Raw genomic sequence first — 26,275 nt, forward strand, 5'->3', positions numbered from 1 at the left:
CTGGAAGCGCTGTCGGTACCGACATCGCTCCTGGCAGCATCACAGAGGTTTCCTGGGCGACCGCATGGTGCTGCATCTCCTTCCTCCCACGGCCACCGAGAGCTGCCGCATTGCCATGGCAGCCCCGAAGGAAAATAGCCTCTTCCCTCCCAATCCCTACTATATCCCCGGGTAAGTTCTGAAGTTCATCCAAAATGTCTGTTCATTGCCAATGCAGAGAGCTCCGGCTGGGATCACGTAGTATTTACAATTCGTGATATTTTGGGGTTTTTTTACAGACACTATTAAATATTCCATGTAACAGTGCTCCGAAGGAGATAGGGCTCCAGGATAAGAAGCACCACCTTATGACAGGGTATAATTAAAGACCATGCCATAGCGCGTGGAGGGTATAGTCAAAATTGTTCTTTACCCCCCCCCCTTTTTTTTTTTTTTTAAGCTGCCAAATGTTACCAGGGCTGCTGTGCAGGGTTTGGCTTCCAAACTGTCATAACTTTTGCATTGAGGATGTTTGAAGATCTCCTTTGAATAAATATTTGCATAGACATGATATGCTCTTGTCAAATTGGTTAGAGCGCAGTCCTGCTGCTGGATCTGAGCTCTTTGAAGAAGCCAGTGACTCTCTGGATGCTGGTGATCTAGTTGATAGGTAGTTAGATTGTTTTTTCAAAGCTTTTTGCAACATCCTCCTCTAAAAGCTTGGAAAGAAGAAACCAAGCTGTCATGGGTAAGAGGTAATGAGTTATTGGTTAAAAGGTAAGACGCAAACGGCAGAAATAAGTGGACAGGCTTTGCGGTGGTGAAGTTGTGCGTGGGGTGACCTGTGCTGGGGGACGTGGTCCCCGACATGGGCTGGGAAGGGTTGGAACAGCCACCGAGGGAAAACGAGCTTCTGTTGGTACAAAATCAGTCGGATTAGTCCAGCCTGAGGGTAACTCCGAAGGGCGTCAGGACGACCTCCAGGGCGGAGGGGCTGGTGACGGCCCAGGCTGCAAACCTCGGCGCAGAGGAAAGCAGCTGCGTCCCACACGGCCACGGGTGCAGCCCAGGTACGGGCAGGAGGCAGGCAGATCCCAAGCTGCAGATACGGGGTAGAGCACGTTTCCTTCCTTCACGATGCTCCTGCGGTGGTGATCAGATCAGCCCTTCCCATTACAGCAACGGGCAGGATTTTTCCACTACTGATTTCCATATCTTCCAAACTTACATAAGCTCTGGGGTTGGGACTTTTTAACACGTTCTTGCATTGCTGCGCTTGTCTGAATGATGTGATGTGTTACTCCGTGTGTGCTGTCATCCTGTCAAAGCTGTGTGCTGACAGCGGCTTGGGAAAGACAAGTAACAGCAAGGAGGGAGCTGCAGCTGGGCTTGCACCTCCAAAAGCCTCAAAACCTTCCCTTGCTCGCTCCTGCCTGCAGACAGGGCCCCCCGAAGCAGCTTCGAGCCCTAATACTGACACAGCAGCTGGGGCTGCTCCTCTCCGGGCTGGTGCTTCGGCCACTGAAGGCAGGAGGAGAAGGAACCAAATTTTGCCACTGCATTTTGCAGTGCCGTGCAGGCTCGTAGTGTTACCCCCAGCCCCAGAGGAAGCCCCCGTGGGTGGTGAGGGTGCTGCTTTGCATCTGGTTTGGGTGGCTGAGCACAAGGAGGAGCTGCCTGAAGGGCGTCACCAGAGCCCAGGCTTGGCTGCCAGCAGACAGTGCACCCTGAGCTGGGGTGCCGGCAGGAGGAGGAGGAGGAGGAGGAGGAAGACGTGCCGTACCCGGCCATGCCGGTGAACCTGCAAACACAACGAGGGCGTCAAAACTCATTGCTGTCACTCGGGTCAGGCAATGGTCACGGCCAGGGCTTTGAAAATGCCACCGCAGCGCTCAAGAGCATTGGGAAGCCAAACCCAACGTGTGGGATGGTTTGGGAAGGACTTGGTGCACAGAGAAGGGGTAAATCCATGAATCCCGGGCACAGCCCTGCCCACCCCATCCCGGCTTGGCGGAGCTGGGAAGGGCACGGAGCTGAGCGAGGACAGGCCCAGGGCCAAGGATCGGGCCCTGGTGATCAGGAAGGCTGAGCAGGTTTAGGTGACGCAGTCTGGGGAGTGGCGATGGAAGAGATATGGCTGAGTAAGAGAAAAGTGAAATGGGGCTCAGCCTTGGGAAAGCAGGTTACTCGCTGCTCACCAACGAGGTTAGAGATCAGCGGCTGCAGTGGCTCAGCATGAACTACAGAAACAGGGGATCTCGCTGGCTGCTTAATCAAAATACCAAGCAGGAGAAGGTGAAACAGCCCTGTTGAGACTGGTCTCTTCCCCAAGCGCCACGGCTTTTATCAGCAGCACTTGTAATTCGCTCTGTGGCAGATCCCTTTGCTGTAAACCCAGACTGACTTGCCTGAGCTCCTCGGATTACCTCGCTTTTAATTGCTCATGAATTGAATCCTTTCTCAGCCCTACCATTATTTTGTTCATGACCAAAATCCCTCTGGCCATCCTGCAATTATTCAGGCTATGTCATTTGTGCTCTTGCTCAGCTTTATTGTCCCGGCGTAGCTTCCCCGTGTTGCAAGACTCATTGAAAATCAATGGGGACGAGCCACCGAGCTCCTCTGGCAGCTGCTGGTGAGAGATCCTGCATGCAAAGTGGGAAAACTTGCCAAGTGCAAATGCACGGCTCTGCTCGCTGTTGTTTAAAGTATTTGGAAGGGAAAGTACTTACTCATCATCTTATGATCCTCATGCATCATCTGGCTTTATCCCCAGATATGTGGTGGGATCATTGATTGAATATTTCTGTCTGTACATTGTAACTGGCAGCTCTACCTTTCTTCTTCAGCGGTGGAATAACATCACCATCAGGAAATTTGATACTGGGAATAGCTAAAGTTTCTGATCCGTACTGGTGGACTTGGGAGCGGAGCCAGAGCTCCAGCACCTGCCCTACCCTGAGCCACCAAAAAGTCAAACTGCCCGTCCCAGGCCATGGGGAGCGGAGACGCAGCGTGTCGCTGCACACCCCGCACAAAGGTCCCCCAAAATCAAGCGATGTTTGTTCCTGGGGCTGAGCAGCCACCTGCCCGCCCACACCTCTCCCATGCAATGCAGTGCCTGGGTGGGTTTGTGAGCCCGGTCCCGCTCCGCACTACAAGGGTACGGAGCAGAGAGGTTTGGAGGGTACAAGCAAGCAATTTTTCTCATTTTTGAGTTTCAATATTGAACAAGGGACATTGGGAAATTCCCAGTAACTCACTGTGTTTTAGAACAGAGAGAGGGATTGCAAAATTTAAAACTGAGGCATGTTTAATTGGGAATAATATTTTGATCGGGGGGGCTGTTGACGTCAGCACTGTCAAAGCGACCGCAGCCCACGCTGTGCCTCCGCTGTAAGTTTTCCCATCTGCAGGTGCTGCTTCGGCCACGCTCCCTGACCTTGTCCTTTTATTCCTCTGTGAACCGAAGCACAAGCCTGTGCCCATACGTGCCTGTAGATCTATGAGCCAGTTTTCATGCTCACATGTAAAAACACGCGTGTGCGCACACACAGAGACACGCCTGCCTGGCTTCATGCGTAACCACACGCGCCGTCTTGGTGCTCCCCTCGTGCTGCTGCGCCAGCGGCACAAACGCGTTCGCGCTCGCAGGCACATCCCTGTGCAATCACCTTCCCTGGGCTCGTGTACTCCCAGCCACGCGTGCTCCTGGCTGCGGCCCCTCCAGTGTACAAAAGCTCTAAAGCAGGTTATCCTGCCTGGGGGCACCTTCCAATGCCACCTCAGTGACTGCTCTTTTTTGCGTTCCTCCTCAGCTACGAGGGCTTCGTCCCTCAGTACAACTATCAGTTTGGAGAAACCTTTGGCAAAACCACTTACCGCCTGCTGACGGATCCTGCTGTTAGGAAGAGCCCTCACCCCTTGCTGGCACCGCTGCACAAGCAGAAGTTTGTCGAGGACTTCAGTGGGACGAAGCACAGTGTCCAGGGTTATCTCCCTGGGCGTCCAGGTGAGCAGTCTCCGGGTCTCGTCCCTTGGCCAGAACGGGCTCTGCTAGCGAGCGCAGGGTTGATCACGAGCAGCGGGGTCTGTGCCTGTGCTCGATAGGCTCCCGAGGAGAAATGGGATATTTTCCATGGAGCAATCGTAGCTCTGGCGTAGGAGCACAGGCACCCGGAGAGCAGCACCGGTGGGGAGCTGGAGCGCTCAGCCTCAGCTGATGAGCACGAGGCTTCTCACATTGGCATCTGGTGGAGTGGAGAGGAGAATTTTAGTTCCCAGGTTATCTTCAGTTAGATGAAGATAAATGATTTTATGGTATATTATGAACTCACTCCCCAGTTCTTCCATATTCCTGTTGTGGTTTAACCCCAGCCGGCAACTGAGCCCCCCCCAGCCACTTGCTCAGTGCCCCCCAGCGCAATGGGGGGAGAGAATCGGAAGGGTAAAGGTAAGAAAACCTGTGGGTTGAGATAAAAATAGTTTAATAATTGAAATAAAATAATAAGAAGAAATTGTAATGAAAAGGAAAATAGAGAGAGAAATAAAACCCAAGAAAACCAAGCGATGCAAATGAAAACAATTGCTCACCACCAACCGACCGATGCCCAGCCAGTCCCTGAGCAGTGGCCCCCCCGCCAACCTCCACCCCCAGTTTTATTGCCAAGCGTGACGCCATAGGGTGTGGGATGTCCCTTTGCTCAGCTGGGGTCAGCTGTCCCGGCCGTGTCCCCTCCCAGCCCCTTGTGCCCCCCAGCCCACTCGCTGGTGGGGGGGGTGAGAGGCAGAACAGGCCTTGACTCTGTGTCAGCACTGCTCGGCAGGAACGAAAACATCCCTGGGTTATCAACGCTGTTTCCAGCCCAAATCCAAGACATAGTCCAATATTAGCGACTATGAAGAAAATTAACTCTGTCCCAGCCAAAACCAGCACAATTCCCCAGGCTAAAGTCTGTCTCTCCAGGGAAGGTCGGCTCTGCTGTCTCCAGCCCTTTCCCGGCTGACCCGCCTGGCGCACAGCTCGTTCTGCTTGGAGCTCTTACTCGCAGCTTGTGCTTCATTGTGCATCTTGCTGCTCCTACCTCAGCTCAGCAGAAGGGCTCGTGTGCCCTCCCCTTCCCACCTTCCCCACTTCTGCTAACGGGCCCCATCTCCTCCATCAGGCACCGCGACATGCTCACGTAGATTCCCAACGCTGGGAATTTGCAGGAATCTCCTACCAAGTGCCAGCCCTTCTAGGCAAAGAGCCTGGTCCCTGTTGAGCAGACCCAAATCGGGCCACAGCAGCAGCCGCATCTGGATCCTGATCAGCTCCTCTCGGGGACGTGCCATCCTTTGGCGACACATTTGCCATGTACCATGTCATGTCCACCAGCCGTAGCTGTTGTGGACGCCCTGTTCAGTGGGAGCGAGTCTTCTCCCGGCTGAACGCAGGGGTAACATGCCCGGGTGCGACTTGGGTCTTCATTTCCCTGGGGATGGCCACACCAAAGTGATGCCTTCCCATTTCTCTCTGGGAATTTGTGCCGCGTAGCTTCTTGCAAATTTTTGGCATTTCTGTTCTTCCTAGCCACGTTTTCTAGGATCCAGGTCTCCACTACGCAGGTGGTGTTTACAGGCTTCATTCCTGGACATTTGAATTTGCACTTCCTTGGACTAAGCTCTAGCTTGGTCCAACCAACCAACCAGTTGACCTAGTTGCTCTCTCTCATTATCCTGTCCTCTCCTCACCAACCTTTATGTCACCTGCCGACGTTTGCAGCTGGGAACTCACGTTTGCTGCTTGTTGGTGAAATGCTGAAGAACGTGGCCACAGGGAGCACCTTGCCGTGCTGGTAACTCTTCATCGACAGCTCCTGCTGTCGAGCTGTCGGTGAGCGATCCCTAAAACCCTTCACTGCAAACTTTATTAGTACTGCCCGGCATCCTTCTGGGTATTTTACATGATGGAGATCAAAGAGCTCACGGCAGTGTTGGATCTGCATGGTTGCCTTTAGCAAAATCAGTCTGAAGACTTTTTCTCAAGGTCTATTTTTGATAAAACCTTGTTGATGGACACTAAGTATTTTGCTGGTTTCTATCAGTTGAATCCCATATTCAACTGATGGAAGTGAGGTCAGGCTCAGTTGCTTGGGGATATCAACCAGGGTTATGCTGCATCTCCAGGGGTGGCCGTGTGGGCATTGAGGGGTTATGGCACAGGCCAAGCGTGCAGGCACCCGCTCCCCAGGAACCTGGACTGAAAACATATGGATATTTACTCAAATCAAATGCACAGTGGTCTCCTGGCTTTTAATTTAGTGCCTTACTGTGCAACCTTTCTGAATCAGTAAGTTTGGACAACCCAGGGTCATAAAAAAGAGCTAATATGGATTTCTCAAGTACAAAACAACTTCATTTTTCCTTTTCCTTTGGTTTGCGGGATAAAAAGAAAAGACTAGATGCAATATTTTCATTAATAATGAAGGAAATATTGAGATAAACTTGCTTTAAAATTTGCACACTGGATTGAAAAATCACTTTTATCGAGGATTTGTCTTTATTTTGTTGCTAGCCTAGACAACACTTGATAATTCAGTTACATGGAGTATATATACTGTACAAAGTTATATACAGTATATATACTTTCTAATACAATTATAAGCAGATGGCAAACCTAAGTGCCCATCAGAAGTTTTATACACTTGCAGAAAGGGGCAAATTTTTCTCTGCGCTGTTTGAGCCGGGACAGGTTGTAAGTCCCTGGGACTGTCTGCAGATGAAGCCTTCGCTGGAAGGCGATGTCTCATCGTGGGGCTTTGCACCGTGATACAGACGTCCACCAAACACGAGGAGGTCAGGGGAAGGCAGTAATGACCAGAGGGCTGAAAAAAAATGACCTATGGGAACAAAAATGGAAGGAATTTGGTTTGTTTGAAAAAGACAAGACTGACATAGTAACAGTTTTCCAATAAGGAAAAGGTGGATGCGGGGCGTCAGAGCGATCACCCTCCGTAACCGCTGAGGAGGGAGAAATTGGCTTCACTCCTGGCAGAGAGCGCGAGGAAGCACCCGGGCTGGAGGTGTCGTACGGGGCCGGGGCAGCCCGGGGAGCCACATCACAGGACGTTTTTAAGGGAAAGTCAGACAAAAGTTGCCAAGCTGGGCTGTCCCTGCAGAGTCTCAAGCCGCAGGGCTCTGTCCCTAGTTCACAGTGGAGATATTTAGCATACACTGGATGCAAGATTTTTTTTTTTCCAGCCAGCGTTACAGCAGACCCTTTTCTCGGCGAGCAGCAATGATGCCGGTGCAAGAATTCCTCGGGGGGGGGGTGTGGGGTGTGGGGGTGTCTGTGTTTGGGGTGCACTGACGCAGCCACGTGGAGAAAAGGATATGTTGGGTTTTTTTCCCCCCTTACTTCTTTATAGCTTGGCTGATGATATTTTACAGTTTAGGTGTCACTTAGAATAAATTTTAAGTTATCGAACTTCTATTTGTTCTGTGCAAGTTGTTCTGTGCAAGGCGGTTTATTGGGCAGGGCTGACGGCACTCGCAGGATACGTTCGCAGCCTTGGGATGCTGTTGACCTCCAGGCTCCTTTCCTTCACTACAGAGGAGCACGTGGGGGCCGAGGTCCAGTGCAATGGGAATCCCTCGTCCTCCTTTGGCCGCTCCTTCCCTTAACGCAGCGTCTGTCCCGCAGGGTACTTTCCCTATGAGAAAGCTGGGGCTGCAACAAGCTTTCCTGAACCAGTCCGTGGGTCAAAACCTCCCCTGCCGGGGCCAGGGCCGGCAGAGGAAGAGCTGATGATGATGCACGTGGACCCTGTGCCCCAGCACCACCCCGGTGAGTACGTCCCGAGGACACGACCGCCTCAGGGGTACCCACGGAGGATTTCACCTCATCCTGTGTCTGAGGGACGAGAGTGGCGGTTGCCTGAGCTAAGCCCGGCCTGTGGACAGGGAAAAAGGTGCGGACCCGGCCAGCTCGGCGGTGCCTCGGCAGGAAGCAAACTGGTAAGTGGTCTTGGGTGGAAAAGACGCGTGGTAAGGGACACTGCTGGGGAGGGATGGGGGTTTGGGGACTGGTGGGCGTGGAAGGGATCTCCTCGGTCCAGGGCTGTGAAGAGGGAATTTCATATGGGGGCGTGGATGGCAAGGACGGAAAGTTTAGAATGTCGTGTAGAGAAATGTCAAATACACAAATGTTTCTAGCAGCAGCAAATCCACCGCATCTTCAGGAAATTGTTGTAATCATTAACTACTCTTCCTAATCAAAAAAGCTTAACTTCTCATTTGGTTGAGTTTTAGCTTCAAATCCCAGTCATTAGATCTTGCGTTACGCTGTCCTACGCAGCCAGGCTTCTGTTTCCTTCAGGTGGACGGGGAGGCCTGCCGCTGCCCTCCCCCTCCTCCTCCTCCTCCCAAAAAGAGAGCGCTTCTGGCACCTTTGGTTACGTGCTGGGTTTCTGCCCCCTTAACTGCTCCCACCTGAATTTCCCACCATCGTTATCCCTCGCTTAAACACAAGCACTGGGATTTGCCTATGGAGCTGGGTGCCGGTATCACTCGGGACCAACGTGTTTGAGCCCCTTATTTCTTCTGGAGCCAGAGACAGCGTTTGTCACGTTCCAGCCAGCCGGGCTCTGCAAATCCCCTGAAGGCAGAGATTAGAGATTTGACGTATCGAGTCAAAAGCTGGCTTGGATATAAATCCCAAGAAGGGGCATTCCTGCTCCTCGCTCTGAGAAACAGATTTGCGAAGGAGCTCAGGGCCCAAAGCTCCCCTTGTTCTCCCTGGGGATTTTGCAAAACCTCTGCACAGAGAGCTCGTCTAGTAATTCGACTTTACCAGAAATTCTTGGGGTAGCTCTCAGTGTAAAGCCAGGAAGAAACAGAAATGGCAGTCGCCACTCACAGGTTCTGGCAGTGATTTAAGCAATGGAGCCAAAGGAGGAAGAGGGTTTTACTGGTGTTTATTTTATTTCTGCTTTTATTTTGAGCCTGTAAAGATTGAAGGTGTGACTCTGCCAGGAGTGGCTGAAACCACAGATGTGGAGCAAGATAACTGGTTACCAAAACTGGATGTACCGAATGTGATCCAACAGAAAGTCATTCCAGGTAAAAAAAGAGGGAGGTCATGCACAGCACGAGTCCACCTCGGAAGAAATCGTGTCACCCTTCTCCTCCGGGGAAATCTCAGAGACATCGGCCAGTCACACCAGCTCGTTTGAACACTGGGATGGAAAATGCCCCTGCTCCTCTCCATGCAAGGGTGTTTCTTTGGGACGCTGTCACCCCCGTGGATCTCGCGCTGAGGGACGCGTGCCCGGGGGACAGGAGCCACCTCGGTTCCCCTCAGCGGTGGGGCCAGGCTAGAAAATGCTCCAGACAGCAAGGAGCGATCGGTCGTGGGCTCTGCACCAACTCCAGCAGCTTGATGAGTATCTGTTACTGCTGAGGTAGTTGTTTCTCTCCTAGAAATAAGATGTTTTTCTGAATCATCAAATCAACAAACAGTGGTGTATTGCACCATCATAAATGTATAAAACTCTGTCTTACAAGGAGTTATACTCTGTAACTTCTCCACTTGCACTGGAAGAGCGTTCCTCTGCAAGGAGGAGAACTACGAAGGGCAAAGCACTGGACTCCCCCGTAAAGGGTACGAGACCGGTGAGAGGACCACACTTTGCTCTGTGCGGACCACAGAGAAGAGAGGGGTTGCATGTCAAAATATTTCAGGCTCTGTGAAAGAGCGTCAATGTTACAAGATGCAGAAGACAAATTTTGCTCTCTCCAAAGCATCCCTTTGGGAAGAGGGAGTCCTGGCTGCTTTTAGGTTGCACCTCTCTCTCCGTTTTATGTAGTTTTAGACTTTATATAGCTTCTGTCTTATAATAAGTGAAAATTTGTTGGATAGGCAGGGCAAATGAGGAAGAAAGGTTGGACACCCGGTTGTTAGTCCCTGAATGTGTATTAAACTGGGAGAGAACATGACAGAGCTGTTGGTGTAAAGAAAAGACTGCAAGAAAATGAAATGTTTCTTCCATACCTCACAGAGACCAACAAACATCAGTTCAGCCCATTGAGTTTGCCTTGGGAACCATAAAAAAATACTCCTTCGGAAAAGAGACATCACATTTTCAATTTTCATTTTACAATTTAAATGGATGAATTTTTCCTTCCTATACTCTGCCAAGGTTTTATATTTATCCCAGCCTCTTTCACTTCCAGACTGGTTGATCCTTACAGATGTATGTTCTCAAGCAGAAAATGTTCTCTCTTGTCTTCATCCGAAGGGTACACTGGATTCATCCCCCGCCTCACCTGGATTAATGGCGTGAACTACATCCGGGGTGTGAAGGAAGCAATGAACGAATTTGACCGACATCAGGTAGATTCTATGCACAAATCTTATTTCAAGAATATAATGTTGGTGTTGATTCATCTGCAACACCAAAAGTGGTTTCATTTACAGTAGTAGTATTAGAACTGGGGTTATAAGTACAAGCAAAATAAAATGCTTTTAGGTAACGTTGAAAAAATCATGAGCAATTAAATTCTGTAGCTTGTTTCCTTGGGACATTAAGGGAGGATAAATGAGTTCATAAAAGGATTAAGCAAATCTATTGAGGGTTGGGTCAAGGGTGGCTATTAAAAATGTTGCTCTGAGTGCAGAAACACAGGATGCAACTATCTGCGCTTCCCGTACGCAATATGTCTTCTCTACCTGGATGGCAGTGCTGGATGGCTTCCTGGGCTGCTTGCATTTCTCCCTTTTAGTTGGCTGTAAGGCTTTTCCCTTTACTACCATAATTTGTCTTAAAAGGGATCTAGATCTTCTTTCTCCTCCTTTTGGGAAGGATGCAGAAATATCCCTACTGAAAAACTGTTTTGTTCCCTTGCTGTAAGATCTCCCATATAATGCCATACAATCCTCCTACACAGGAAAATTGAGAGCCCTCCCACAGTAGTTAATAGTTTGCATTCAAAGCTACACATTTCGTCCTGCTATCAGGATGGAATGAGATCCCTGGGATGCAGCCGTCTTGCTGGTCCAGCGCCAGTGCGGGCTGATGAGCTCAGTGAATCAGCTCATTAAAAGCAGGTTACAACATTTCCAGCCCTTTCTGCTCACCGGGATTCACTGCAGTGCCTTCATCCCAGAGCGTATGGGTCCGATGTAGAAAAAAGTCCAAGATTGAGGATCCCCAGCTCAGAGAAACTCAGCTGGGAAGAAATGACTCAGCAGGGAGAGCAGCAGGGCTGACAGCGCTCATGGCAGCCTCACACTTTCCCTGTGCTGGCTTCCTTATCCTTTCCTTCTGCCATTAACAGGAATTGAAATGAAGCGAACGGAACAAAAAAACAGGCTGTATCAAAACTAAATGTGCTGTTTGCAAAGGCCTTCTGCCCCTGATTTCTTAAGAAACGTCTGCCATGTAGTAAATCAGCGAGGGAGGTGTTTCTCCATTGCAGGATTCAGCAGAATGCAGGCTCGCAGCGGCTAGCTGCAGCACATCGGGAGCTGAAGGAATATAAGCACGCCAAAAAAACCCCATTGTACCACATTTCTATCTAAGATGGCTTCTGACTTCAAGCCACTAATCTTCTGCCCTAAATCTCTGTTGCCCTAGGTTACATACTGGGATGTGCCACGGATCATTGGTTACTGTCTGCATCAGGCAAAATAATGCAATCCTCTCGCTTCAGTGCTGCGCTTGAGGAATTGCAGCAATCGCTCCATCATCAGTCACAAAATGGTTCGATGGTCCCACGGTTTGCTTGGCTCCATGAACCTGGTCCCTTCACCCCCGAGGAGGGTGCGTGCCGAGGAGGGCAGCGCAGCTTTAGTAACGTCTTTAGGGGTTTTGCCGCTGCAGAGACGTGCAGAGCTGCAATATCCATCCTCCAGCGCAGCCCCTTATCTGCGTCTGACCTCGGAGGGCAGGGACAGATCCAGGAGATGATTTACACTCTCCCTGCGGTTAACACTCCCTAAGCCTTCCTTTTCCTCCTAGCTTGGGAATTACTGGCTAATCACTGTCGGTGGGACTCATGGAAAAACAAAACCAGTTGAAGGGGTCAAACCAAAACACAGATGTGCAGAGTCATAGCACAGGAGCAGACGAGGCACAGACCCAACTCCAGCAGATACTGCTGGCTCACAGCGTATCGAATGTATGAGCACAAGATGTTTGGGACAAAGCCCAAGGTGATGAATGCAGTCCTGTCTGTAGGACCCTGACGCCGATGCCTACGCCTGGGCCAGGAGCTGCTCTGTGCACCTGGGGGCAGGAGGTACCGAGGCAGCCCTGGCAGGGCTGCTGCCCACAGCCGCAGGAGAAAAACTCATGAAGTGGAGAAAGGGGAAGGTGCAATGTAGCTCCTAATTAGAAGAAAAAAGAACTGGAAAGAGGATTGCTGTACATTGGCTTAAATATTTTCTCTAGTATGGAGTCAAAGCACGTGACTTGGGTACCAACAATATGATTTCAAATTAACTGTACTGTGGTGTTGGGGGTTGGTTTGTTTGTTTTCCAGTTTTTGCAGAGAAACCCAGCTTGCAGCTTTGGCAAGAGATTTCCCCAAACATACTGGCCTAACAACAGAATTTACACCAGTGCTGGACTGATACCTTCCTACATGGGCTTCGTACCAGGTAAGTGTATCAGCTGAGTGAAAATGAAAGTCACCAATGCTAATTACTGTCATTAAGTAGCGCTGTTATTAGCTGTAGTGTCATAGTAGTGAACAATTACTGAAATGTTCCACGCGGGTAGTAGATTGTTTTTCCAATGCCAAGGTGCTGGGGCTGTGCCATCCCCTGCCTTTCCGCAGGAGAGCCCATCGTCCTCGCTGCCAGCCTGGACTCCTGCAGAATGTTCCTCTGCTTTCCAGCCACCAACTCCCTGCTAAAGCAGAGGAGGCTCAGTAACACCCCACCCGTTACATGGGTGTGTTACAGTTTCTTTGTCAGGAAGGTGATTCTGTTCTAAAGGGCTTCCAGTCTGATAAAAAGCAAAAGGCAGATGATACAAAGGGGATGAGAAAGCACAAAAAAAAAAAAGCAGTGAAATGGTATTAGCCATCAAGACAGGTGGTGGCTGCCTGATCCTTGTCAGTTATTGGTGTTGCCTAAAAGGAGAGGTCTGAAGAACGTCATTTTGTGTGTTAAGGGGAAGGTCTGCCCATGCACCTGAAAGCATTCAAGTATCAGGCTAAAATTTCAACAAATCGGCAACTAATATTGCTATCTTTGGCCACAGCAGTCAAAAGCCCCCAGCTCAGTAACGTGGGATGGGAAATCATGGAGATAAGCTAGAAAGAACCAAACTCATAGCTTGTACTTAATGCAATGCAGAGGAGGAAAATGGTAAAAGACACAAAATGTGGTAGAAATGAAAGCAAAGAGTGGGAAAACAACTATCCTGGCAGGGCTGGACTGTAGCTGATATCAAGGTTGAGCCCAGAGAGGAGACTTGAGGCAGTGAAAGTGGCTCTAGCAAGACTTCTATCAGGGGCGTGGGAAAGCCATGCAGAAAAGGCAAAGTGTAACCCAGGGCCAGTCATCGGGAGCTTGAGGGATGGTCTAAGGGACGGGACAGAAGCATCTCACACACCAATGGCGAGAGGTGAGGCTGGACAGGCCTTCTGATCAAAGGTGAAGAGAAATATGTTCGTTTTGGCCTCTGTCACCACATGGCTGCTCTGGGGGAGACGGCAAGCACGGCAGCTGCTGTCCCTGGTGCATTACACTCGCCTGTCCCCTTCCTTCGCACGGCAGCTCTGGGCTGTCTCACGGCAAAGCCCTGACTGTTCCGGGTGCCCGATTCCTTGGTGCTGGATTGCTCGGGGAGGGCTGTGGTCACGCTCCAGATGGCTGTAGTCTGCAAGCTAAAGCCCCCTGGAGAAAGGCTGTTACAAACCAAAGGGTAAACTGGACTCCGGTGTTAATACTTACCCACGTGTTTTGTCCTCTCTCCACAAGCCTGCAGAAAGCGGGGAGAGCACCTGGAGCTCTTCAGGGGAGGGTGACTAATGAATGGAGCTCTGCCCAAAAGGGTGTTGGGGAGACAACACTGTCCTGCCCTCGGTAACTGGCAGGCCAGGGAACACACCAGCTTCAGTGTAACGAAAAGAAGAAAAAAACCACCCTAAAATCAAGGACAAAAATCAATTGCTTTAAGTGTTACTTCATGCTTTAAAAATCTGTTGCCATCTCCTCACCTACAGAAGTATTCTCCTGTGGAGGTTTGAAACCAGCCACCTGTTTCTATGAACAAACTGATTTCCACTGCCCCAAGAGTCACCACAGTCAGTGCAACTTTGACTTCTCCAACCAGTTCAAGTCTGGAAAGAGAAACTTATTTTTAAGGCAGAAAAGCTTAACACAAAACCAGTTACAATTAAGAACACTGAACAGAATTTCTTCAGCAGGAAAGCAGCCTGCTATCTCCTGTCCAGCTATTCCGAGTGACAGGTTTGTCACTTTAAGTAACACTGAACATATTAACTGTTTCCACAGTAAAAACATGTTTTGCTACTGTAGGGTTTTCATGAGACAAAACAGTGTAACTTGGCATCAGGTGTTCAGCTCACTTCAAAAGCAGAGGCTGCAGTAACACCTGACTGATTTAGTTTTAAAACCTCTACATACTGATTAAAAGAAGTGACTCCGGCCAGGCTCATGCATGGGAGCTCTTCAGCGTCATTTGTCCTCAGCAGCTGTCCCCAGTGCTCTTGTGACAGGCCACGGCCACCTCCTGGGGTTACACTGCTGGGCAGCTGCAGTGGATCAGCCAGGGTGAGGGCAGCTCATCTTCTGCCATAAACACCCACCTGTATCAGAAAGGCAACTTGCCTGCACCACTTGGTTGCCCAGGCAGCCGGGGGGGGAGGTATAGCTTACAGACACCTACAGCTAAACCTACACTTCCATTATGGTCAGGAGAGCTGCTCAGCTCCCGCCGAGAGCAAAGCCTGTAACAGGAGTCCACATGCAGGTACCTAAATTTAGACGCAGCTTGGAGCTGAATTCCATGCTCCATGTGAAATGTATCTCCCTCCACCACCAGCACACTTGATTATAAAGGAATACCACAGAATTCCAATTCCCACACCACCAGGACTGCCACCACATCCAGTGACAGAAGCAACAGGCATCCACCTCCTTAGGAGGCAGGGAGAGAAGTGTAGTTGCCACGGGCAAGGTGGCAGGGCTCACACCAACTCCATTATTTTTCTTTTCCAGACCTCCGACACACCTACGCACTCACTTTTGGAAACAGCACCCGAAAAGCTTACCAAAAGGAACAAAGGAGACGAGCTTGTGCACTGTGAAAAATGCTTTAATGGTGCCTGTACAGCATTTGAAGTGACTTTGAGACAGGAAGAGGAACACAACACAGACAGAGAAGTTTTGAATGAAAGAGTTCATACAGCTTTAAACAAAATTTACAGGTGTTCATCTGCATAGCTTTTACTCTGCCTCTTCCTCAGCCTCCTCCTCAAACTCCCCCTCCTCCTCAGCTGTAGCATCCTGGTACTGCTGATACTCAGACACCAGGTCGTTCATGTTGCTCTCAGCCTCTGTGAACTCCATCTCGTCCATGCCCTCGCCAGTGTACCAGTGCAGGAAAGCCTTTCGGCGGAACATGGCAGTGAACTGCTCAGAAATGCGTTTGAACAGCTCCTGGATGGCTGTGCTGTTACCAATGAAGGTGGCAGACATTTTCAGGCCACGAGGTGGAATGTCACAGACCGCTGTTTTAACGTTATTAGGAATCCATTCAACAAAATAGCTGCTGTTTTTGTTCTGAACGTTCAGCATTTGCTCATCAACCTCTTTCATTGACATACGGCCTCTAAAAACAGCAGCTACAGTCAGGTAGCGGCCATGACGTGGGTCACAGGCAGCCATCATATTCTTTGCATCAAACATCTGCTGCGTTAGCTCTGGCACAGTTAAAGCACGATACTGCTGGCTCCCACGGCTCGTGAGCGGGGCAAAACCAGGCATGAAAAAGTGCAAACGGGGGAAAGGAACCATGTTCACTGCCAGCTTCCGCAGGTCAGCATTAAGCTGGCCTGGGAATCGCAGGCAGGTGGTAACACCGCTCATGGTTGCCGACACTAAATGGTTCAGATCACCGTATGTCGGAGTAGTTAACTTCAGTGTTCTGAAGCATATGTCGTAGAGGGCTTCATTATCAATACAGTATGTTTCATCTGTGTTCTCCACAAGCTGGTGGACCGAGAGCGTGGCATTGTAGGGCTCTACTACAGTATCTGATACTTTAGGGGAGGGTACAACACTGAAAGTATTCATAATTCGGTCTGGGTACTCTTCACGAATTTTGCTGATGAGGAGGGTACCCATGCCAGAGCCTGTACCACCACCGAGAGAGTGAGTAAGCTGAAAGCCCTGGAGACAATCACAGCTTTCTGCCTCCTTCCTCACAACATCTAACACGGAATCAACTAATTCAGCACCTTCCGTATAATGGCCCTTTGCCCAGTTGTTTCCTGCTCCGCTCTGACCTGGAAGAGAGCCATTTTCATATTAGATTACGGTCACTGCTTCCTGCTTATTGCTTGCAAGCAAAGCTTGGGAGCATCAGGCTACAGAGAAACCCCACAAAAGCTTTCACTTCATCGAGCGTAGAGCTGTGCTTTCACACAAGCACCTTTGAATTGGCTCGGTAGATACACAGAAAACATTCATTATCAATGACACAGCAGCCATTTAATTTCTCCTGGTGTTATGGAGGAGGTAACGAGAATCGGAAGAGCAACGACCTCTTACGCCTTCTCGGACCTGCTCTCCCAGCAGCTGCCATCATGCACCAGCCGCAGATCCAAGGTATTTCATGCCCGTCATGAAGCGCCAGGATTAACCCCCCTCCCGGGGCCGCGCTTGCCTCAGGAGCATGTGCGGCGGTGAAGCCCGCAGTGCAGCGTCCCTGCCCTGCCCACCCCACCCCGAGCCGGTTACACGACAGGTCCCTCCCCCGCTCCCGGCGCACTCACCGAACACGAAGTTGTCTGGCCTGAATATCTGGCCGAAGGGCCCGGAGCGCACCGAGTCCATGGTGCCGGGCTCCAGGTCCACCAGCACGGCGCGGGGCACGTACTTGCCACCTGCAAAACAGGGAGAAGCCGTGACTGCAGCGCCGGGGGCGGCCCGGGGAGGGGGCGGGCGGTGCGCCGGGCCCTACCTGTGGCCTCGTTGTAGTAGACGTTAATGCGCTCCAGCTGCAGGTCGCTGTCTCCATGGTAGGTACCGGTTGGGTCGATGCCATGTTCGTCGCTGATCACCTCCCAGAACTGCCGGAGAAAATCGCGTCAGGGGCGGCTGGGCCGGGCGTGCCCCCACCCCTCCCATCTCCCCCCCACCGCCCCCTGCCCACCGCCCGGACCTTGGCCCCGATCTGGTTTCCGCACTGCCCGGCCTGCAGGTGCACGATCTCCCTCATGATGGCGGCGGCACAGCTCACTCACAGCCAAAGCCACTCTTCGCCCAACCGACTCTGACTGCGTGAGGCAACCGCCAAGCCTTATATAGCAGCGGAATGCGCGCGCAGCCTTCTTTTCCCCGCCCAGGCGGCCATTCACAGCAGCTATTGGCTGCTCATAGCGAGGCTCTACAAATGAGGAAATCTGGTTGGACCGAAAGCTGTCATTCAAATCATTGGCTCCTATTTGCTCCGCCCGTCTTGTCTGTTGATCTTACTGTTAGGCAACCGGGGCCCACGAATGCCCGCCCTACTCGCTCAGAACGCTTCCGATTGGCTTAATTGAATGATTGATGTCGAGCATGATTGGCTGTCGGCCTCAGGGATGAGCTAACGTCATTTGATTGGATGAAAACAAAGTGTCCTAGTAACCGTCGCAATGACTCCGCAGCAGACCCTGGGCGGTGGCTCGCGCAGCCGCCTATTCCCGAAGCCGTGTGCGCACTTTGCGCAGCGTAGGCGGCAGCTCCTCCTTACTGCGGGAGAGGGGGAGGGCGGTTTCCGGGGAAACCTGGCCGGGCCGTTTCCCCTGCGGGTCCCGAGCACCCCCCTGCCTCTCGCCTCCGCTCCTCCAGGAGGGCCTCCCTCGCCCGTCCCCGCCGCCACCCCCTTCCCCCGCTGCCACCCCCTTCCCCCGCCGCCACCCCCTTCCCCCGCCCTCCGTTGGCCCCGGGGAGCTGCAGCGGCGCCGCCGGACCAGGGCGCCCGTCTGCGCAGGCGCGGGCTGCGGCGCCTTTCTAGCACTTTCTGGCGCGCAGCCGCCTGAGGCAGCGGGGCCGGGCGGCCGTTGCTATGGCAACGGCGCTCCGCGGCGGGAAGGGGTGAGGCCGGGGCACGGCCTGCGGCAGCGGCAGCGGCAGCGGGTGGCCCGCTCTCTGCTCCGGGCTGCGGGGAGCCTGCGTGGGCTCTGGGGGCGGCTGGCGGCCGGGGAGAGCCCTTTAGCGGCGGCTGTTTTGCGGGAAGGGCCTGTGTTGCGACGGGAGCGGTCGTGTGAGGTGGTGTCCGCCTGGGAGGGAGCCTGTGTGAGGTGGCGTCCTCTGACAGGCCTCGAGGTGGGCAGCTGGCTCACCGAGCCTTTCCTAGGGTGAGCAGAGCAGCTCTATACTGGGTGATGCCTCTGTCCTGGGCTGGATGTGCACGTTGCAGCCCTATCATGAGGCCACCAAGCATCCCAACCTGGATAAATGTCTCCCTTGCTTACCTTTCCTCTGTCTCTTATTCTGCTGTACTGTTCCCTTCTACCATCCAACTTTTTTAGCACACTCTTGCATAGACAGTTCATCTATTGGTCACGGCTTTTACTGAGCATACTTTGACTGTTGTTTTAGCAGAGCCTTTTTATGATTGTACATATTCATTAGGATGCCAGCAAGGCCTACAAGTCCTAGCATCTCTTCTTGTTTCATAATGCAGCTAAAACTTGAAAGAGGCTGTTAATTGGGTTCTCCAAACCTAGCTAGTCTCAGACTGTTGCCTTGATGTGGGAGTGGACTGAGGCAAAAGCAGCAGGTGACCTCAATTCTTTCTACACAAACAGAGCACATTGGACCAGTGCTGTGTCATGCAGGCACTCGTATAAGGCAGAGGTACATTATGGCTTGTATACATATCATGATCTTATGCTTCGATAACAACAACCCGCTGTTTCTGTGACTGGGTCAGGTGAGGAGGTGGGCAGGAGAAGAATAACACTGTAAAGACTTTGGCTGGAGATAGACTAGCCTCTGGTAGTTGGCTTAATACAAAGGTTATGGTGATTGATATTTCTGGCACGTAAACAACATATTCCCCCAGAGATGCTGGAAGGAGCCCAGGAGCACTGGGAGCAGCCCCAGAGCATCTGGAGTGACCTGAGAGTATCCTGGGCAGCTTCAGGAGGCCCTGGGAGAGGCCTTCATCAGCCCCAGAGGTGCCCAGACAGGACTAGGAAGACACACATATGGCTCATCCCCCACATTCGAAGCCAGAATGCAGGAGGTTTATGCAGTTTACTTTGAGACAGCTGAGTAATGCAAAGGCATTAGGGTCTGGATTTATCCCACCTAATTATAGACATTGATTTGAATAGCTAACTCTGGGCTGCGTTCATGCCAGACTCAGTGGAAAGGGAGGCTCGGCCCACTCCAGCTCTGAATAGCCCTCTGATGACACCTTTCTGATCTCTGTAAAGGTGTTTGAGGTGACCAAATCCAAAATCTCAGTATCATTTATGTATCAAAGGCAGCCAGGATGAATCCATATCAGACTTGCTCAAGATGTCATACAAGGCTGTAATAATCAGTAAAGACAGCTTTTTCTCCAGGATGTGATGCCATCTCGTCAGAGTAACATGAAAAATGAATGCTGTCTTCTTTCTGATTAAAAAGAGAGAATGCAGAACGTCTTGCCTGCATTCTGCTGTCTAGGAAAGTACATTCAGCATAAATTCTCATCGAGGCGTGCTCAGAACAGCGTTAGCAAGCTTCTGCGCTCATGAAGCCCTAGAAAACCATCCCTAAAATGGAGCAGGGGGAGCCACTGCAGGGCTGGTAGGAGGTTTCCTGGTACAAGTGCTGCTGTATTTAATGCAGATACAGGGTTTTTTTCCAGCCAGGGCCAGAAAGCAAAGGGCTGCGCATCAGTGATGAAGATCGATTTCCTTACTTTGTTAGAAATCATGAGCCTTTGTAGCCAGTGCTTCTCACAGCTTGTGCTTCAGCCCGCATTGCCTTTAATGTTTGGGAAGCTGTTCTGTGATGTGTAGAGTGAGAAATGGTTGCCACCCCCAGCATTCCCAGTGGCAGCAAAAAAGTGGAAACACTCTGCTCAGTTAAGACTTCCGATATGTAGCTCCAAAATGCGAGCAGGATCGCACCCAGCAGAGCAGGGGATGGTACCCTATGGGGTAGTCAAAACTTTGCTCCTGTGATTGAGCCTCCAGAGGTTTCCCTGGGAGATTCAGCCACCTGAAGATCTACGGGTTAGGAGGCATTTCAAATTATTCATGCAACATTTATTTTTGCTAATTCTATCCCAGTCAGCCAGTACTTCTGTTCTTAGCTACGTGCAGATCCACAGGAAATGACAAGTCTATTTTAAATATTTTTGCATTTTTTAAATTAAAGTAAAATTACCAGTATTTCTAAGCTCTCTGTGAGGAGGAACACAGCCAAGCTGCCAGGAATCTCTATGGAGAGCTGCTGACCATCTTAGCCCTGCAATTTCTAACACTGTGGCAGCCCAGCAACCTAATTAGCACGTACCAGAAGGTGAGCTGGCAAGTAACGAGGCAGGTTTCTGCCAGAACCTTGTCTCACACGAAGCATTCCTTCGAAGACAAACCATCTGTATGAGACACTGACAACTGGGCAAATTCCGGGAGAAAAAAATTGCACATTCCATGGTCCTGCCTGAGCAAAATGCTTAAATGTGTTTCTAATTGTTGTTGGTTTAGTGGACAGCCTGCACAGAGACGCTGCTGCAGATTCCCGGGGCAGGGGAGCAGGGGACAGTTGGAAAGCAATTGGGATAGCAGAGGAGGGAACAGCTCCTCTCCAAGGGGGGGAGGTACGTGGCTCCCACATCATCTTTTCATTGAAGACTTCTGTTTTATCTGGTACTTGATTTCTTTGAAAGCTCTCCTCAAACCCTGCTGCAAGTGACAAGCAAGGAGGTTTCGCCTTATTTGGGTGCTTCTAAATTTCCCATCTGTAAGTTTGCTGTATCAATTAATGGCTGTAACAGGGATACCAGAAAACAGTAGGGACTGCTATTAGCAGGCCAGAGTCCCTGGGCGTAATCCAAAGAAAGACATGGCAGTGAAGTTAAAACTAAGTTGGAAATTGCATTTCTGTTTTGTTGAACTATATATTAGTTATTTTTTAACTTTCTATTGTAATTGTTTTGGGGTTTTTTTAACTGTACTGCTTTTGGCATGGAAACAGATTTTACTGTGAATACAATTGGTTTGAGCAGAGTGGGGAGATACTTTCTTTAACTTTTGAGTATTGCATTCCCCTTTTACTGAGCCAGGGTTCTTTGGGTCCTATGGGGTATATAGAGACAATCCCTGCCCTTGGCAGGCAGGCAGACAACGGCTGTAATTCTTCTCTTGATGCTTAACAACAAGAAAGCAGTCTGTGTGTCTGCAATAGCATCCTAGTCTAAACTGAGCCTAGTACCTGGGGCTAGGATGATGTTGGAGCTGGCAGGAGCCCAAACAGAAATTGCAGAACTAATTCTGTTTATATAGGTAAAAATCTGAAGCCCTGAGTTCAAGAGAGGGACACTGCAGAACGAATGTGGGTGGAAGCCTGCCTCTGGAGCTGAAAAGCGTTTGCTGTTGGGGTCGTTCCAGGTTTATGGTAACACTGAAGTATGATGTGGGTATGTGCAGACCTTTTGTCATTCTCATCTTTCTGATTGTTACTTCTAAGGGTAAACAATACTTTGTTTTCTAGAAATTACTGCTCTTGAGAGGTGGAATTTTTTGAAGGTGAGGGGCTGCTTCCAGAGACTGGTGAGTGAGAGGTGCAGTTGTGGGATTCCTGCTTGAGAGAAATAGGAACAGCCGAACAGGATCAAGCCACAGGTCCATCCAGACCAGTATCTTGTCTCTAATGATCAGCAGCAGTTGCCAAAGAAAAACAGGGCAAACATATACAGATGTGGCAGGTGGTTCAGGCAATTCTTTAGCCACAAGCAAGTAACTTTTTGTTTAGTAGCCCCAACGGATTATTAATAATTTATCTAATCACCTTTTGCAGCCATGTAAATTTTTGGCATAGACAGCTTCCTGTCATGATGAGTCCCACAGTTTAACCGCAAGCTGTGTGGAAGAAGAGCGCCTTCCATTTGGTTTGTTGATTTCCACTGAACTCCTCAGTTCAGAAGAAGGCTGTGAGCCTGTCACTTCAAAGCTTGCACTTGAGAGTCTTAAACATTGTCGGTGATTACCATGAAATGGAAGGTAATGCTAAACCAGCTTTTACTTGATGTAAGGTTCAGCATTAATTGGCAGTTTGCGTCTCCTTCATGTTTAAAACCAGTGAACTTTGAACACTGTTCCCATAAAGTCTCCCTCATTCGGTTCCACAGCTCCACTGCTGTATCTTGTCCAGCGATAAGCCCTATAGGTATTGCCTTCTTTCACTTGGGAGATCTGTTTCTCCGGAGAATTTCCACCAAAAAGTGGTGACTAATACGATCATGAGGTGCGCATATGGTGACACCCCCTGCTATGAACAAAAATAAGCTTTCCTTCACACAAAACTTGATTTTGTCATTCCTCTGTCTCTCTCAGACCTCCTTTTCTTCATTCCCAGTGCAGTCCTCTTCCTATTAGGGATTGTTCTTTCTTTCTCTTGTTTCCAAAAAAGCCTGCATCCATATTCCATGCTAGTGCCCATCTCCCTGCATAGAGGCCTTCTTCCCTGACTAACACCACAGCTTCTTAAATCACTGATGAGAGCTGCTTTCACATCCCACACGTAAAGAGCTTCCATGCTGCAGTGTGTTTTTCATCTGTGTCCACATCAGGAGTCTCCTTGACAAGCTTCCAGGCAAGCCTGCTCGCTAATTTATTTGATTTGTGGTGGGACCAGCTACTAGCTGTGTTGGAGATTTCCTAAGGCTTAAAGCGCTGTTCTGCCAGCCTCCCTCTTGTGACTAATCCCTGTCATTACACACTCAGGGGAGCAACAGCTTACCTTCTCTGTTTATCTGCCTTGAACAGGCGGCCTAAAAGCACCCTACTGCAAGAAGGCTCTGAATATCTCATATCGGGGGCATGGTGGAAGTCAGGTCAAAGACACCTTTTCTGCCTGGTCTCCACTGTGTACAAGTACACAGTGATGTTTGCTTGCAAAACATCAAAACACTTCGGCTTGCTGGGGTTTGATGGCATTATGAAAGGACCTTTATATTAAGAGAGCTGTGGCAAAAATTGGCGTTTTACTGATCCCAGTGTTCATTCGGGCTCGTTCTTCTGATAGCATTTCCATCTACTTCAGTGTGTTCTGAATTAGCTCTTGAAGTAGGAGTGACAGTCCATGAAGTAGGATATAAACATCATATGGCTTCGTACTTCTCTGGAAGATGTTCAGATACATGCTCATAGGCACAGTATAAGAACAAAATAAAAATGTACTGATCGATCTCTAAATCCAGCCATCCTAAAAGGCATTCCTCTCCTGTTCTGCTGGATTTGCTCCACTCATGGCTGTGGATTTCAAGTCATTTCACTGTTGTTTATTATAACAGCCCCAAACAACTGCAGTGAGTGCAAGTACTGCAGTGCCTGGTGCTGTACATTGTTTCTGCATTTGCTGTTCTGGAGACCTTCCCTTAGCCACTGAACTGGATATCTTCACAGGCAGGACAGTATCTCAAGGAGAGGAGTTACAGTCACTGCATTACTAATGGGAAGCTGGAGCTCAGCCATTATGACAAGTTTTGCAAAGTCCTTGAAGCATGCATGACCTTCTTGCAACTTACCAAGATAAGCTAGGAAGTTTGTGACAGCACCTGGTAGAGAGTCCAGCTCTGTGAAATCCCAGTGAACTAATTAATCCATAAGCATCCTGTGAAATACCTGTGTCAAAAAGCAGCACTTATCTACAGCCCTGCCTCGGGAACAGCCACGTACTGGAGGGAGGCTAGGACTCAGCTTAGGTCTCTCTCCTACAACCGCAGGAAGCTTGGGTGCGTCAGAACAGGAAGAAACAACCAACTCTGGTCCTGTGCTGGTGAACATCGTACTGCAGAACAGGACTGCAGGCAATAAACTGTTATTTCTCTCAATTTTCATGGGAATTCATTGGTACAACCCAGATGGGATGTACGGTTTGGGAATCCATGATGCTTTGGAAATGGTATAAACTGGAAGAAAGACAGGAGCCAATATACTCCTACAAACATGCTGAAATGAAATGTAGGCCACTCCAGGGCAGCTAACCTATTGTGTTTCTGGAGCTAAAAGAGAGAAAGTGCTTTCTGGTGTCAATTTTTATATCTAACACTTTTGATTTCCTTCTTATTGATCCTTGCTGACAGCAGCAGAACTGCAATTACATGTGAGCAGACATTATCTGCCAGAAGAGCTCTCCCATGGTTCAACCTGAGTGAGAAGCGAGGGAGCTAAGCACAAACATAAAGAATTTATGGACAGTTAGAAGATCCTCATTATTAATCATTTCCACAACTGCATTGTAACCAATGGGCTGCAAGCATCTTCATTTCAAAGTAAGTGAGTTAATCTAGAATCTCCTTTTAAGCAGATTTGTGCTGTCCAGGTAATCTGGGAATTAATTCTGCAAATTTATGTAGTGCTGACATGAAGGAGCTGCTTCTATAGAGAGCTGGGAGAAAGGAATATGGTACTTTTATTAGTTTCCATTCTTCTCATAGGTTCCCAATTTTGTTATTTTTTTGCCCTTTTTATGACTAAAAACACACTTCAGAGCTTTTAAAATACCAATCTAGCTCATCGTCTAGTAAATACATCTCTAAGTGGTTTTTTTTCTGCCAGATGGAAAGAGAATGATAGGTGCTATCAATACTGCCCGTTCCAGTTCACCTGGTAACCCTGGCTGCTGGGGGCTGCAGCGTGGGGTGGGCAGCACAGTCATTATATGAGAACACATCTGCCTGCCCCTGCCTGCCCCCAGGACCTGCCTGCAGAAGACAGCAGTGGCAGTATTTGGAAGGAGTGATGGGAAGGGAGGGAGTGGAGCTGCCACCCGCAGTGTATGGACCACCGGGGGAAGAACTTCAGCCATCAAAATGTCTCACTGTACCTGTGATGAGAACAGCAGCTTTTAGCTCTAGAGTTCAGGATCTGCTCTAAATCAAGTGGTTGTGGGTTGTCTTCACATTGCAGAGCTGTGGCTCAATGTCAAGTGGTGGCTCAAGTGTCATGGATTTAATGGGGCAAGTTAGGCCATCTGTACGTGCCATCACTCAGTACAGCTCAGTGGCATGTGCGAGGCAAAAGTAAAGTGTCAGGAGGACATGCTGAGCTTCTTGCCTAATTGCTCACTTATTGTCTGCATGGAAGTCCTGAAGCTTCTAAACAAGAGCCTGGGGAAGTTCCAGCCAATGTCCTTTTCTCTTGGACCCTGTGATCTGGCATTTAAAATCGAGAAGGTGTAATGACCTTCTCGAGGTGTAATGCAGGCCAGAACACCTGGCGTCCTGGGGTTCCTGGCATCTCACTGGCTTATTTCCATTTCTGACAGTGGTAGGATTCTTCTTGGGCAGGTTGCAAATCTCAGCCAGAATTCCACAGTTCTCCTGTGTGCTGACAGGTCACAGAGCCAGAGCTCTGTTTAATGATTGCATTTCCAGATGTGGGAGGAACGAAGTCTCAGGAATTTCCCTGATATCACTGACTCCCTGATAACCTCTTTTTTTTTTTTTTTCTCTTCCATTTCTTCCTATGCAGGCTTGCCTGAATCCCTCCTGCCTTCTTCAGATGGTTTGACCAAAGAACACATCAAAGATGTAGACACGTCTCTCATCAACTAAACACCAGCAGCCAGGTTATCTGAAGTCATTTTCTGCCTGCCTGCCACTGGGAAGAAAGTGCCTTCAGGGGTTCTCGTTGTGTACCCTGAAAGGACACAGCATCACAGCTCTTGAGTAAACAGAGGCAAAATCCACATCCCCCATCCTCCTCACTGAAACACTTTGTGTTCACAACAAAACCCCTGCTTTGATCTCTTGCCAAGAATAACACAGACAGTCTATTAAAACATCTTTAATAACATGATATAATTAAAAAAATCTAAGGTGCAACTCAAAGAAATGAATATGAAGCT

At 49.7% G+C, this 26,275-nt stretch overlaps 2 protein-coding genes and 1 long non-coding RNA gene across 3 annotated transcripts; 2 read left to right on the forward strand and 1 right to left on the reverse strand.

Moving 5' to 3' along the window:
- The first annotated feature begins 97 nt into the window (after window positions 1-97).
- Window positions 98-15,323, forward strand: CIMIP2A (ciliary microtubule inner protein 2A). Its single transcript, XM_075519956.1, has 7 exons — window positions 98-171; window positions 3,798-3,991; window positions 7,664-7,977; window positions 8,964-9,081; window positions 10,260-10,354; window positions 12,505-12,622; window positions 15,215-15,323. Exons 1-7 carry the CDS (start codon window positions 116-118, stop codon window positions 15,301-15,303), a joined length of 984 nt encoding a protein of 327 aa, XP_075376071.1. The 5' UTR covers window positions 98-115; the 3' UTR covers window positions 15,304-15,323.
- On the reverse strand, window positions 15,291-17,536 carry TUBB4B (tubulin beta 4B class IVb). Its single transcript, XM_075519955.1, has 4 exons — window positions 17,382-17,536; window positions 17,181-17,289; window positions 16,993-17,103; window positions 15,291-16,503 (listed from the first exon to the last, which is right to left on the reverse strand). Exons 1-4 carry the CDS (start codon window positions 17,436-17,438, stop codon window positions 15,443-15,445), a joined length of 1,338 nt encoding a protein of 445 aa, XP_075376070.1. The 5' UTR covers window positions 17,439-17,536; the 3' UTR covers window positions 15,291-15,442.
- A 4,707-nt stretch (window positions 17,537-22,243) lies between these two features.
- On the forward strand, window positions 22,244-26,262 carry LOC142418165 (uncharacterized). The gene is made up of 3 exons (XR_012778214.1): window positions 22,244-22,425; window positions 23,830-24,698; window positions 25,900-26,262. It is a non-coding gene; the product is annotated as an uncharacterized LOC142418165 (long non-coding RNA).
- Window positions 26,263-26,275: the final 13 nt, after the last annotated feature.

This window comes from Mycteria americana, chromosome 17 (assembly GCF_035582795.1).
Source record: "Mycteria americana isolate JAX WOST 10 ecotype Jacksonville Zoo and Gardens chromosome 17, USCA_MyAme_1.0, whole genome shotgun sequence".
Classification (NCBI taxonomy): domain Eukaryota; kingdom Metazoa; phylum Chordata; class Aves; order Ciconiiformes; family Ciconiidae; genus Mycteria; species Mycteria americana.

What these genes read in the sequence shown, in the direction of transcription:
- CIMIP2A (XM_075519956.1), top strand. Translation starts at nt 116, where the DNA reads ATGGCAGCCCCGAAGGAAAATAGCCTCTTCCCTCCCAATCCCTACTAT. An exon ending in CCAACAGAAAGTCATTCCAG is followed by an intron (nt 9,082 to 10,259) that starts GTAAAAAAAGAG and finishes CTTCATCCGAAG; the next exon opens with GGTACACTGGATTCATCCCC. An exon ending in CTACATGGGCTTCGTACCAG is followed by an intron (nt 12,623 to 15,214) that starts GTAAGTGTATCA and finishes TTTCTTTTCCAG; the next exon opens with ACCTCCGACACACCTACGCA.
- TUBB4B (XM_075519955.1), bottom strand. Translation starts at nt 17,438, where the DNA reads ATGAGGGAGATCGTGCACCTGCAGGCCGGGCAGTGCGGAAACCAGATC. An exon ending in GAAACCAGATCGGGGCCAAG is followed by an intron (nt 17,290 to 17,381) that starts GTCCGGGCGGTG and finishes TTTCTCCGGCAG; the next exon opens with TTCTGGGAGGTGATCAGCGA. An exon ending in CTACTACAACGAGGCCACAG is followed by an intron (nt 17,104 to 17,180) that starts GTAGGGCCCGGC and finishes CCTGTTTTGCAG; the next exon opens with GTGGCAAGTACGTGCCCCGC.